We start from the raw sequence: 14,111 nt of genomic DNA, 5'->3' as shown, positions 1-14,111 counted from the left end.
CTCTGACCCAAAAGCAGCGGCTTGTTGCCATGCAGAGCGCCCTGCAGCGCTTATTCCTTCTATGACCGAGCAGTAGCCTTCAATTAGGCCCTTGGGTCATCCCATTGCTAATACTCCTCCTCGACATAGTCATCCCACCCCCCACATAAGTCCAACCAACCAGCACACCACTCACTATAGGACCAGTTATGAAGGTTAGGAAGATTACAGTCAAAGGTAATTAGCTGAAGTGCTGAACCCACAGAAAATTGTGGCCAGTAATGCTGGTGGAATTGTAAATTTAAGCCAATCTTTCTTTTCGGTATTCAGTTAAACTAAACCATTTGAAACAATAATTAAAAAAAAGATCTACAGTTGAGATACCACAGTTGTACTGAGCAATGCAATAACTCTGAGGCCTCATCTGTGATCTGATTACTGCATATTTACAGTAACTACAACAGATTACAGATGTCATCTTTTTTTGGAATCCGATTACTGTAATTCCATTACATCGAATAAAACACTCCTCCTCGGCCGCGCCGAGCTCACAGAAAGCAACGTCCTGGAGAGTCGTCATGCAGATATGCAGGTCTATGTCGGAGAAATATGGTCGGTCTCTGGTGAGGGAGACGCACACAGCTGAGTGGCCGTCTATCATGACCCCGCGGCAGAAAGCCATACACACTCTGTCCACTCAGACCCCTCTTCTCATAAGAGGGAGCGGGGAATGGAAAGAGACAGGACAGTAAGAGAAAGAGCTCATAAACATACTCCCTCAGGATGGGGGAGGGAGGTTGGCATGTAAGATCTTCAAACATTGGGTTGGAGCAAAAAAAAAAGAAAAAGTCTGCCCTCTTAGATTGATGGACTATGCTGCTGCGCTTGTAGCATTTCTCCTACAGCACAATACACGCCGGTGTATGGCTATGATTACATGCAGTCGAGCCGCTGCTGGGAGTGGACGGCAGGCCACAGTCTAAATATTAGGATTAATGACTGCGCCGGTCACTCGAGTGAAACATCATTCATGCTTCGATTGCCACGTAAGCAAACAATAGCGATACAGGGAACATTTGTGGTAAAATAAATAAATAAATAAATAGACATTTGTTGGTCTGCTTTCTATTTAAAATGCTACACACTGTGACAGATAGAACGTATATATACGATAAGTGGGATTAATTGAGCCCGGCTACAGGTGAAGTCGAGCAAAAATCAATATGTAAAGTAATGCAGGCTTTCAATGATATGGCAGCACTAATGAATTCAGATGATAATGTGTGCCATTAGACATCACATTTCCACACGCTGGACAGGGGAGGTTAAACGTCTTCCATCGCCCCACCACCACCACCACCTATAACCACCGCAACTCACCGATTTCATGAGACCAACTGAAGAATGTGATTATCTGTGCAAGTGCTCTGGCTAAAGACGAGGACAACAGGGCGAAGGTGCAAGGAGAGCGCCGTGCCTCAGCATCAGAACTTTCATTCATAATGTGCTGGCGACCTGAACTGAGGTACAGTTACCACTCGTGACTGAAAAGCTCTCTTGATACTAGAGCTGCAACTAACGATTATTTTCATAATCGATTCATCCGTCGATTATTTGCTTGATTAGTCGTTTGGTCCATAAAATATCAGAAAACCTTTAAAAATGTTGATCGGTGTTTGTCAAACCTAAAAATGATGATGTTCTTGTTTTGTCCACAAACAAAATTATTAACTTTTAATGATTTCTTTGTTATCCATTTAATTAAGAAAATACTCACATTTAAGAAGCTTAAACAATCGGAAATCTTGTTTTAATCATGAAAAAAGCTTCAAACCGATTAATCGATTATCAAAATAGTTGTCGATTCATTTAGTACTCGATTAATAATCGATTCATCGCTTAATTGTTTCAGCTCTACGTGATACACTGTTCAGGGTCCGCACGTCACACAATGATAACACTGCCCAGGTCCTGTAGTTCTTTACAAGAAGATAAACACAAGGGTAAAGGCTGGTCATATCATCTCTTGTGGGTCTGAGTAACAGACTCATTGGTGCCCCTGCTACTGTGTATACGACAAAGGGATGGAAGTATTGTTCCAATGCCTTGTGCTTCTGTGCCTTGTGAGCTGAATGATGAATGAGTCAATCATCACCGTCATGAGAGCTCCATCCTATGTGTGGATGATGTGAAACAGAATCATGTGGATGCATGCGTTGTGTGATTCAGTGTATTTTACTATAAAGACATGTTGTGTCGGGTATACGTGGTCCATTGCCGGTAAAGTCCACTGCTAAGTGAGCACTTTTCCTGTGACCTTGCCACTGTGCATCCCTTGAGTCTTGTAACTGAAAACCGGAGCCTCGTCGTTTCCTTTCCATCCCGGTCAATTCAGAGGCATCCGTGTCTCCCACCAAGCTGAGGCAATCTCTCGCTATTGATCCCGTCATGTGGCGAAAGGCAAAAATGTTAAAGCGCACAGTCAAACGTGCACAAGTGGGCGAAGATCCAATTCAAAGAGGGGAGCGCCGGTGCGAACTATCCTCCTCCACTTCTACATATCTACGTCTACGTGGCTTTAGCACACCTTTGCCTGTCTACACAAGTGCCGATGAATCTTTCCCCGCGTGTTGTGGCAGCTGAATACTTAAGAGGGAGCTTCAGTCATTGATTTCAAACAAATCTGTCCCAACATCTTGTCTTTTCGCTTCGGTACACCTTTCCTCCGCTAATGAGCAGTCATCTCCCTTCCCTGCCAAGTGAGACACCCTTCTTCATGCCTTGCGTCAGGAAACACTGGCAATTCATTACCAGTGAGAAGAGATGGAGGAGGGGGGGGGGGGGGGGGGGGGAAGCATGATGGTTAAGCCGGAGCTTTAAGACAGACAGCTACGTCCCCTAATCCTCTCTGAGCAGCCGTAAGCCTTTCTCTTATCACTCGTTAGAATTGTGCATCCCTTAAACACATTAACTTAGACCCTAATGCAGGCCTCTTTCCTATGACACAGCAGCTGCTCATAGCAGCCAGTCACGGGGGCTAAGAGGGAGGAAACATGCTAATTGCTGTCAAACTCATAATTGGGTAACAAGAGTGTTTCTTTAATCAATGCTGAGTATAAGCACATTTTAGAGCAATCAATGTTATTCTAGGAAGCTCTTGAGGCAACTCTACACAATTACACACGCATGTGTCTGAGCAGGATTCTGATGATAAAACCCAACACACTGACAGCTATTCAATCACTTGCATCCACACCACACTTCTAGTTGTCAGCAAACAAACAACTTCTACTAGGATCCTCGCGATGCCCTCACTCCACTTCTTTATAATTCACGGAAAAAAAATCTCCACCTACAATCTGAACCTGTACAATCTGTCTACAAGCAAGGGCTCTTTTAGCAGCATGAATAACTCATAGCATAAAAGAAACACGGTAAATACTGCAAGTCAACAAGACCCACAGAGGCTAGGAAGTGAGACGGGCAGCACTGACATGCATTCATGTACATTTACTGACTCCGAGCGCAGGGTTTCATGTCTGACACAGAATGTGTTTCCTGAGGCATTAACAAAACAGCAGGCCGTGTTAACGCTGGACTGTAATCCGCGGAGGAAAAGTGACAATCCTACAGTTGATCCCTAAACAAGTGCTCTTGATGTTTTACCCCAAATGTTGTGCAAATAGCGATTCTACACAGACGCTGCTCGCCCTAGCTTCACAAATGGACCACAAATGTCATTTTATTTCAGTGCTTAACTTTTCTTTCCATTTGCTGCAATTTCCTCGTATGTGATTAAATGAAGCCCGATGTTGCCTGTGATCTCCATCTGTGCGGAGGGCTGCACTGAGGCAACCTGGTGATCAGATCACTACAACAAAGGCGGCTTGTTAAGTTTTCTGACTGCACCACAGCGAGGACACTTGATGTTTGCTGAGACAGCAGATGACTGGCTGTTCTCTCTTGCTCAACCAACGCAGGACGGACTTAATTGCCTCATTAGTAAAAGGGCCAGTAAAGAGTCGGCCTCTTCCACTCTGTTCAATGTCAAGAGTGCAACCGAGAGGAAAGGTTAATAAAGTAAGCAGCATTTCCTTCTCCTAAATGGAAAAATGCTTATTTCCAGCTGGAGGGGTCCAGGGGCCAAAAGCTTGGTTTCACTCTACACTGACAGAATTATGCATTTGATTTCATCTTATCTGCACATTCCGTGTATTACTCCTACATTCAGAAAGTAACACAGCTTGCTTTTTACTGTGGGTTGACTACCAAAGTTGTCCTTTTTAAGCTTGGAACATCTAGAAAGTAGCAATCGTGCCCACTTTAATTATTTTAAGAGCTTGAATTTGCAAACTCCGCCATTTCCTCCACCACGTCTTTGGATTCCAAACAGCAAATCAAGCCAAATGCTAACACACTTGATGTCCCTCTTGTGCAAAGACACACAAAATAAAAGATAACGTCTGCTGCCGACCAAAAAGAGTCTCGGATTTAGTCATTTTACAGCAGCTTTCAGTCATCGCGGCACCGTTCACACGCTGAAGAACACCAAAGTGTGACAGTGTGGACAACAATGCCATACCATGACAGGCGTCTTGAATGTAGTCCTTAGGCCCTGTCTGTCTCTCAGCTAGAGATGGCGTGCTCCTTAAGTTGGGTCTGACAAGCTGCGTGATGGAGCAAGACTAAACAAGCGCACGCTAAACAGAAATGGAGAAGATGTCCAAAACTAATGAAGGAGACATTCACTGAGCCGTGAGTTATTATTGCAAAGTTGTTGTCATCACTTTGCTATTCTCTGAGCTGCACTATATTACCGCGGTGACTTTCCACAATCACATGAACACCACTACAGCTGCAGAGAGCGCTTTTTTTTTTAGAAAGGCAGTAAAATACACTCCCAAACCTCAAGCTGCATTCATGATGGTGACAAAAATGGGAGAAAACGACGACACAGAGCCTTGTGAAATGAAGATTTAACATCCATATTGTAGGCTCGTCTCGGCTGTGGAAGATGCCACGTTTACTGGAGGGCTACATTAACAAATGTGCATGTTCACATCTGCGTGATAGCAGAGCGAACAGGGTCCATTTCACCAACAAGTCAAATCTAACGAATTGGAAGAAACAAAGGTGGTGGGGCCATCTGTTCCGACTCTCTTTCCCGGAAAAGGAAAAATAGAGAGGACAAGACGGGTAAAAGCTTTTTCAGATCTCGTACGACATAAACACAGAGTCTGAGCCTCTACATGATGATTTATCTCCTCTGAAAACAAACTTCTCAACAGTTTCTGGCCCCATAAGGGAAATTGTGTGCTCTTTAATCAGAAATAGTGAATGAAGAGCCGTAGTACAATGAGCGACATCGCATACTTAATTTGCGGACAACTTAGCAACTAATCAATGATATTACGTTCACAACGTTCTCGCTGTGCTATGACAGAGCAAATGGCCGGCATTGTGGTTGGATAATTAAACCATCCATCACACAACATCCACTGCAAGAGAACAGCACTGGCAAACCTGGCTGGATCTAAGTTATTGCTTTTTACAGTTCCTACTGACATGAGGAAAGGTTCTGATGACCAAGGATTTCATCCCTATAAAGAATCAATTAGTGGAATTGCAAATCTTGCAGAGCCTTAAAGGCCAACGTTTTATTACAGTCAATAAATGGATTAAGTTAGAGTTAAAGAATGATGTGACTTTTTTTTTTTTCTTTTAGTCTAAAATCCCTTTTTATCTCACACACAGTATAGATCTTAGTTTGATAGATGGCTGAGTCCTGACTTCAGCAATCATGCACTAAGAGTGGAGGGAGATCTGCCAGATGGTGTTCAGGTCTTGTGCAGGTAACCACTCTGTCTTCCACTACTATAATCAATGACCACCAAATTCCCTGTCTTCCAAACACCATCCATCTTCAAGTCTTTCCAGGCTGCTCAGCGACGACCAAAAGCGGCTAAAGATAAATGCCTGAAGGGCAGAAGGGCCTCTTCTGATTAAAGCCACTAATGCTTTAGGGAAAACTGGCAAGCAAAGGAGGAAATGGAGTGAGACAATGTAGCACGCAGGTTCAAAACACCTAATGGAGTGTCCTGCTTGCTGGGCTAATAGCCTGCTTCAAATTGAAAGGAACAGCAGGCGTCTAAATAGACCGACGTGGAACATTTCCTCCAGTTCATTCAGTCAGCTCCCAATTGGAAAACCTGCAGGGAAAAAAAGAAACTTGACTGGGTTTCCATTGTTTGGTGCAAAGCAAGTTCCTTTTATTCCCCTGCAATCAATTCCGGGGGCTGAATTACGGCTGAATGCCACGTAGAACGAAAGAAAAGATGAAGGATGAAAAGTCAATACTCTGTGCATCAGCATTACACTGGAATAAATGACCAGCATCCACATGTGCATTTCAAAAGTCCTCCTCTCTGCATGAAACATTCTTGGATTAAAGATTGATGTGTACGGCTCCTGGTAGTCACGGTCTGGCTTTCGAGCTGTGTTCTCATTTGAGCGGCAAGATATTGTTTGAATGTCCAAGCTGATATTTGGACATGATAATCAATAATCACAGCGTGAGATGTGGCACCACACAGACTGGAGTCTGACAGGTGCACCCCATGACCAATTAAAGCGCTAAGTGACTGGTAAGAGATGATCAATTATTGGCAGACGGTTTACTGGGCTTTTGACACTCTGTCACTCACTGGAAACATCAGGCAAACACAGCAGCGAAAAACACCTTACTGTCAAATGAAGGCCCACTCTGCTAAGTAAAGAGAACAAATTTCAAATCCTCTCGACTTGACGTCATGCAAACAGGAATCTGTATGAAGGGGGAACTATTTGAAGAAACGCACAGACTTGACCTGAATTGGAACAATGCCAATGTCACTCCTGCGCCGCACGCCGACTGTAAATGCTTCATCAATAGTTTGCATTTCACGCCTTTGTGTCATTGATGTAAATGCTATGCTAAGCTGCTCGGAAGTGAAAGACACCTCAGCGTGAAGATTTTTGGAGCTGTTTATTTTCCTGCAGAGCTGTGTCGAGCATCTGCAAAAAAAACAACAACAACAACACCAACGAGACATGTGGTTTCAGAGACGTGAACATAGATGAAAAGCATGTTCTGCTTTGAGAAGACAGGCATGCCAGCTTTATTCCACACCGCCAGTTTGCAGTAAATCAGCGAGCACATGAGAGCACCGCAGTATTGAGCTCTGAGATGATAGGATCGTGTCTCCCACCGCTGCTACACAAATCATTTCAAATTGTATTTTTTTTTTTACAAGATGTGTGAATTTTGATCACTTTTTCCTGTAAATACCAGCGACTGTAAATAATTCATATTGGCTCCGGCCTTCACAGGCCTCAAAAACAGCGTCAGCATTTATCTCACCATTTCGTCCGCTTCTTGATTCCCTCTCTGCTCACATAAAACAATCACACAGGCCTTGATTCAAATATTTATGCTCACATGGATCTCATTACTTCACATTTTTGAAGAAAATGACAGTGATTGCAGTCGCTTCATTGCCTTTCACGGTTATTTCTCCCCCTTGGAGGAAATGGCCATTAAGGGAACTAAAGGGACAATTTGAAGCTACAGCTATACGCCAAGTGTTAAAGGTCTTTCCTTGTCTTACCATATTTGCATTAAAAACATTAAAGAATAAATAATGGACAGCGTCTCCTGGGATACAGTCGCATGAAATAATAACAAAATGAATGTGATTTGACTGTATATTGCTGCAACTACCAGTTGTTATTTGACTGTACATTTATTCTAAAAGAAGAACCGTGCAGGCTTTGTTAGAGTCCTATGTCACATACTTCATTGCTCTAGTTGGTTGATTGGTTGCAATTGCACTGCCAAATTAACCTTAGTTTAGTTATATTAGTAATTTTAGCATATAAAAATGACCTGTGTATGTGTCCTGTAAACCAGCAGGCAGCCGTCACATGCACGCACAAGAGTTCATGTGCTGAAAATGAAAACGTCTGTGTCTTTGATTGTTTGTGTGCTGTACGAGCAGTGTCATGTGTAGCCTGCACATGTGGCTCCAGTTAATGTGAATGTGAGCCTCTCTGGAACATCTGTCATAGATTAGCAGTGAAGTGAAATAGGCAGTTCCTGTTCATACGTTCCAAAATAATCTGGCAGTGATTTTCCCGGCGAAGGATGAAAAGGGGGAGTGTTTATAGGTCAGGAACACGACACAAACCCAGCTCAGACTCGGCATGTGTCTTGTGTTTTACAAGACGCAAGTGACAAAGGCCCATACAGCGTGACGTGTGGAGAGCTTGACGAACTGTGGGCGTGGCCGAAGCAAACCGGGAGGAGGAGGAGGAGGAGGAGACAAAGACGCTGTCAGAAATGATGTAGAAACGGCAGATGAATGCAGGAAAGGCTGTGTTACGTTTCAACAATGTGACCTTTCTTTTATCCCTCAGATGTCGGGCTGCTATAAAAAACACAGCCAACCTTGACCATATTAGGGGGAAAAAAAGAAAGAAATAAGCATTTACTCCACAAAGCAAGTACACTTCTACAAACACTCTCATTTCAAACATGGCATCTGGCCTGCTGTGACAGAATGGAAAGACCCTCTGACTAAAAGCACCACAATCAATGAAACATGAAGAAACCCTCAGGTACAGAGGGAGGACGGCTTGTTATTCTGGGAAGCATGCTGTCATTCAAAGGCCATTCACATCAGGGGGAAAGTGCTTGGAAGGCAAATCAGTGTTTGTTAATGATACGGGTCAATTGTTTTGAGGACGTCTGGACCTCTGGACTCATCTGTACCCTCTTCAGTCACCCTTGCTAGAGGTTCTGTATTCCAGAATGCTCTGTCCTTGCTGATCAATTAAGATTAGCCATTTTTGCTTCGAGTAATATAATCCGCTCTTCGATGGAAAATCCTGTTTACACTTTGTTCTGAATATCAAAAAGCTGACATTGCAGATGGAGGCAAAGTCGTTTCACTATCTGTAAAAAAAAAAAAGCACTGCTAGCTATCTGCTATTTTCCCTGCAGCTACTGTATACTGTACTGTGTCCCATACAATACAGCCTAAACGCAGTATCTACCAGATATTGATTCCTGAGCAGATACAGCACATGTGTTGTGATGCTTTGCTCGGTCTGTGTATGTGAGATTATCCGCGTCACATACCCAAAACCAAGAGAGTGAACTCTTCCAGCAAGCTGAGGTGGGACTGAGAGTCGTTTTTAAAGTCCATGCTTCTACAATGGTGAGACGCACTGTGCACAGCCCTACACCTAACTGACAAATGCTTCAAATATCTGCCAAATTCTGACCATATGTGTCACATGTGTTCCAAAAACAAATATTTGCGAAGCTTAGAATGTGTGCCACAGCATAATGCGCGTCATTAGACGATCAAAACAAAGCCTTAATGTATGGTAACTAGACGTCAAATAGCAGGATGTCTATTGGGTTTGCGGGAATGTCAGAAGTCTGGTCGTGGATGTGTGTGGGAGTGTGATTCAGGCACAAACACACCAAGATGTCACTTCATAACCTCCGACTCCAGAGGCTCCTGTCATCTTCACATATCAGAGATCCTCTGCTTCCCTGGCAGACATACTAAATATAGAATGGGGACAGCATTTCTGTTTGGAGCATTGCTCTCTTTATCTGCATCTAAAGCTTAGTTTATACTTGCCATAGGGCAGCGGGTGTGAGGACGTGTACACAAGACACGCTGTCATCGCGACAGGCTCCAAACGTCTCTAAAATATCTGGAACTACGGCACTGTGACGACCACAGGCGCGAAGGGAAGACGGGCCGAGCGGATTTTCCTTAACAAACCGCTGTACAAGAATCACGTGGTGCGGGATTCTTGAGGTGGACTTATGGAAGAAGTCAAATGCAAGCTGTAGCGAAACCTGGTTTTCAGGTCAGACATATCTTTTACTACTTTAATATAGTCTATGTATGACCTTTCTGAAGCACCATTATATAAAATTCCTTTATCCTCAGCTGGCACAGTGACAGCACATTTCTAAAATGATAAACAACACATCAGTGCTATTGTAGGGCTTCTTCTTCTTCTTCAGACATTATTCCAGTAACATGCTACTCATTCACTCCTTCCCTATTCACATTTCTTTGTATTACGCACCAACTCTAAATGGGTCCTTGTGTGTTTTAGGGTGTGTGCGTTGTCTGCAGATGTTTGGACCGTGTCGCCTCACAAGTGTAAACAAGGCTTAATACTGGCATGAGTGCACCGCACGGCCATCTTCTCTCTGCCTGACACATAAAGCACAGAAATGCAACGAGCCTGCTGCAGTCCCATGGTCACTCGCAGTGCATCGTCTTCCAAGATGATTCTCAAGCAAAAAAAATAAAAAAACAAGACTCCAGCGATTTGGACGAAGCCACTCGTTCTTTCCAATCACAGTCCTGTCAAGTGACTTACACTGTGTTATTACTTCATGTGCAGTCATTTTTAAATTCTCTCATTCAGAGTCATTTAATCTTGACACAAGGGCAGATGGGTAATCCATCACGGGTCTCCTTTACCTGGCCCAGTCCACCCCCAGCACCACGCTCTCTCACCAAGTAGCATTATTCGACCTTATTCCGCGTCTCACTTTGTATTGGCAGGGAGCAATGGAGCTCTCTGTGGCAATTAATTGTGCTACTTATCTGTAATGTGAACAGTGGATATTACATCTCCCACAGATATCACATTAAGCATGTCTCCTGACTTGCGAGGCCAACGCCAAATAAAAAAAAAAAAGGAGGAAATGAGCCCCTATTAATAGCTATTGATTTTTTTATAATAAAACAGCCACTTCCTCTCTTTACTTGGCCTCAGTGTTGATCTTGAATTAATACAGGCAATAACTTCAAGGAAATGCCCTCCGGTTTAAAACAGCAGAGCAGTGTAGCCATAAAAAAACAACAAAAAAACCCAATATATATATCTTTGCTCTTCTGGTCAGCTGGTAGATATCCTGGTGTGACAGAGGCATGGCCCAGGATGCATCTGTACTAAACAGTCAGTCGTTTTTTAAGCTTCAACAGTTTTTATGCATTCACATCGTGTAACAAGACAGGGGAAGGAGAAAATGCCTCGCCATAGCAACAAGAAGTCATTTAATACTCTCATTTAATACACGCGTAGACTGATGGTTATTTTAAGAAATCATATTTACGAGTGAACTAATGGATTTTGTGCAAATAAAAGTGCAGTGTTCTGCTCTCACACTGCAAAGTGCTGTCTCAACCGTGCAGTCTACGAATTCTTTGTGATGTCATTATCATTTCATAATTATCACAATCAGTACATCGGGGATGTTTAGTAAATCCACATGGAAAGCTACGGCAGCGTCTCCGTACGCAGCGCCCGGTGCCGAGTCAGCCCTCTGCTTAACCCGAGGATGAGCTGCCGTCACCACTGAGAGCACACTCACGATTCACTGTTAAACAAACATAACCCCACACTTAATGTATGCAGGTCCACAGAATCGGTCGATTATTCCGTTATTCAATACGTTGATCTTGTTCAGGGGGTCAGAAGAGGCTGGAGCCTCTCTGCACAACGCACTGAACCACAGGTCAACACGAAATGGAAGTAAAACTATAATGGGGATGCATTTACAATCCGTACATCACAACTCCCTTTAAGCCTGAGTGAGTAACATTATCGGATGAAACATTTAAACACAACACCTGATGGTGTCTTGGTTTCCCTCTACAAAGCACAACATTTGGACCTGAGCTGCCAGCTCTTGATTGCACTATTCCACAAAAGGCCACTCTGTTCTCTGACTTCAGCTTCCATGTTTCCAAACTTCTTAAAACAAAAACAAAAAAAACAGTATTCAGAGACTCAACTCAAACTGTAAACTCCCTTTCTAAAAGCTTAGTTTAACCCAGTTACACCCAGCTAAGGGAGTTTTTTTTCTTCTTTTTTTCAACGTAGATGACGAGACAGCAGTGGGGAGTGTGGAAGCTCTTACTGGAAGTCATTTTTTTTACACACGCTCTTCTTGCAGTGCTGCACTAACTTCCAGTCAGTGTAGCCACAGTGGAATAAAACAAACCTCTATCCAAGTCTGTACCTGGAATCTGCTCCAGGCTCTGATAATCACAGCTGTGCTGGAATCATCAGTAGTAGTAGTGGTGGTGAGACGGTGACTCACAGTAATAGTAAGAGAAGCTTTTTGTTCACGATCACAAGAGAGACACTTAACAATTAAACAGTTTGCAGCAGCTCCATTTCAAATGAAACTAACTTATCCATATAATAGTATCATTAAAACTTTAAAATGTATTCTAAATGAGTCTAATTGCCTTTGTTGGACTGTTTATCTGCAGCCTTTTAATGCCAATCCATGCACATACACTGTAGGCATGAGGCCAATACATCTGGATGGCAGATTTAAAGGGAGGGGTCAGGTGAACTTTTATCCCCTCCTCTTATTTTATTTTTTATTCTAAACCATTTTTGAGAGAAGAAGAGCTATCTGGTGTGTGTGTGTGTGTTTTTTTTACAAAGGTGGCGTTGACCTGAAGCTTTTCCATGTATCACATACAGTACATATAAATATCAAATCCTTAACACATGCGCGTTATTAAGTGCAAGAGACTCCAGAAAATAAAGGGGGGAGAAAAAAAAAATGTATTCTGACATCATCCTAAATGTGGGCTGAAAACATTTAGGCAGACGTGTTAAACAATGACATGTACAATCCTAACAATGAGAGTGTGTAGTCGCCGCAGAGATTATCATCACAGACGAATAATATGCACCGCTGCTTCTTTATTTTGTTGTTTTGTTTTTTTGTTATAGATGAATTAATAATCTTTCAAGGGAGAAGGGGAAGTGACTTACCCAGAAACAAAGAGCGAAATGTTGCAGACATCGTGGCTGGAAATCCCACACATGCAACGGGAGCTGGAAACAATGCGCTCAGTCGCACCACCTTCACATTCACACAGAATGACCTAAGTGCGGGGACAACGGAGCGGCACCATCGGCCGATCGATGCGCGAAATCACCGAGAAATAAATCTTCATTGAACACGTGAGTCCAAGGACATCATCATATGTGTTGCACACGCCCCGACCCCCAAAAAACAACCTAAACCTCCCGCTGCGAAGAAGCGTGACTCTGTCTCTTCATCGTCATTCTCGTCGCGCGCTTCACTTGGCGTCAAATCAAAGTTCCTGGCTCTGTGTCTGGCTCTAGCGTGGGACGTGTTGTCTCAGGGTCTCCACTGTCTCCTGTCTCCTCAGCAGTCTCTCCTCCTTCCCTCCTCTGCTGCACAAAATGCCAGAGAGGAGGAGGAGGAGAAGGAGGAGGAGGGATAGGTGGATGATGAAAGGGGGGTGGGGGTGGGTTGGGGGGATGCTGAAGGATGGAGACCTCTAGAGTCTGAAGTTCTCTTCCACACGCGACCACAGCTGGTTCAGGAGTGTGTGAGTCAGCGTGATAAGCTGATGTGTAAGATGATCTCTTTGATATGAACAGATTTAAACAGGGCCTTTAAAAAAAGATAGATTTATATGTACATATATATTACAGGATTAAAGTAAGTGACAGTGGCGTGCACAGACATTTCAGGGGCAGGAAACAAAGGCACCATAATAATGAATTGGGAAATACCACTACTACTACTACTACTAAAAATAATAGTCATCATACAGAATTGCACTTTATATGCATATTTAATTGCGGATTGATGCTAATTATTAACCGTTTAACACCCAACCCTCAACATCACTGCCTGGATTTGTTTTGTGTGTGCTAAATTTAACCATAAAAGGACCAGAGAATGTTCTGGAACTAAGTGCTTTTGGCCATTTCTTCCAGAATAGCTTCCAATATCTGGCAGTTATTTACAATTTACTGCATGCTAAAATACTGTTTTAACGATTTAAAATGATGGTTTATTTAGTTTCTTTGTCTCTCAATGTGCAAAAAACACACGACAAAGACGCTGATTCTCCGGCTTCCGGAAACAGCGCGAGTGAAATGACCGTAATAACCAAACGTTGGCTTTGACGTGCAACTTCTCAGCTTTGAGAAACCATTGAAATGTTCCCGATAGCACAAAACGTCGCGTAACCACAGTAACGCAAAGTGCG

The 14,111-nt window shown here is 43.2% G+C and overlaps 1 protein-coding gene across 1 annotated transcript in view; it reads right to left on the bottom strand.

Annotated features, from left to right (window-relative positions):
- Positions 1-13,284, bottom strand: part of clmpb (CXADR like membrane protein b) — a 60,783-nt gene extending 47,499 nt beyond the window's left edge. The window contains exon 1 of the mRNA XM_058634015.1: positions 12,856-13,284. Coding sequence (XP_058489998.1) covers positions 12,856-12,886 — 31 coding nt within the window. The 5' untranslated portion in view covers positions 12,887-13,284. The remainder of the gene's footprint in view (positions 1-12,855) is intronic.
- Between the last annotated feature and the right edge of the window lie 827 nt (positions 13,285-14,111).

The sequence above is a fragment of the Solea solea genome, chromosome 7 (assembly GCF_958295425.1).
Source record: "Solea solea chromosome 7, fSolSol10.1, whole genome shotgun sequence".
NCBI classification, from domain to species: Eukaryota; Metazoa; Chordata; class Actinopteri; order Pleuronectiformes; family Soleidae; genus Solea; species Solea solea.
Note: the sequence above shows the minus strand (reverse complement) of the source record. Positions and strands in the feature narration are given on the sequence as shown.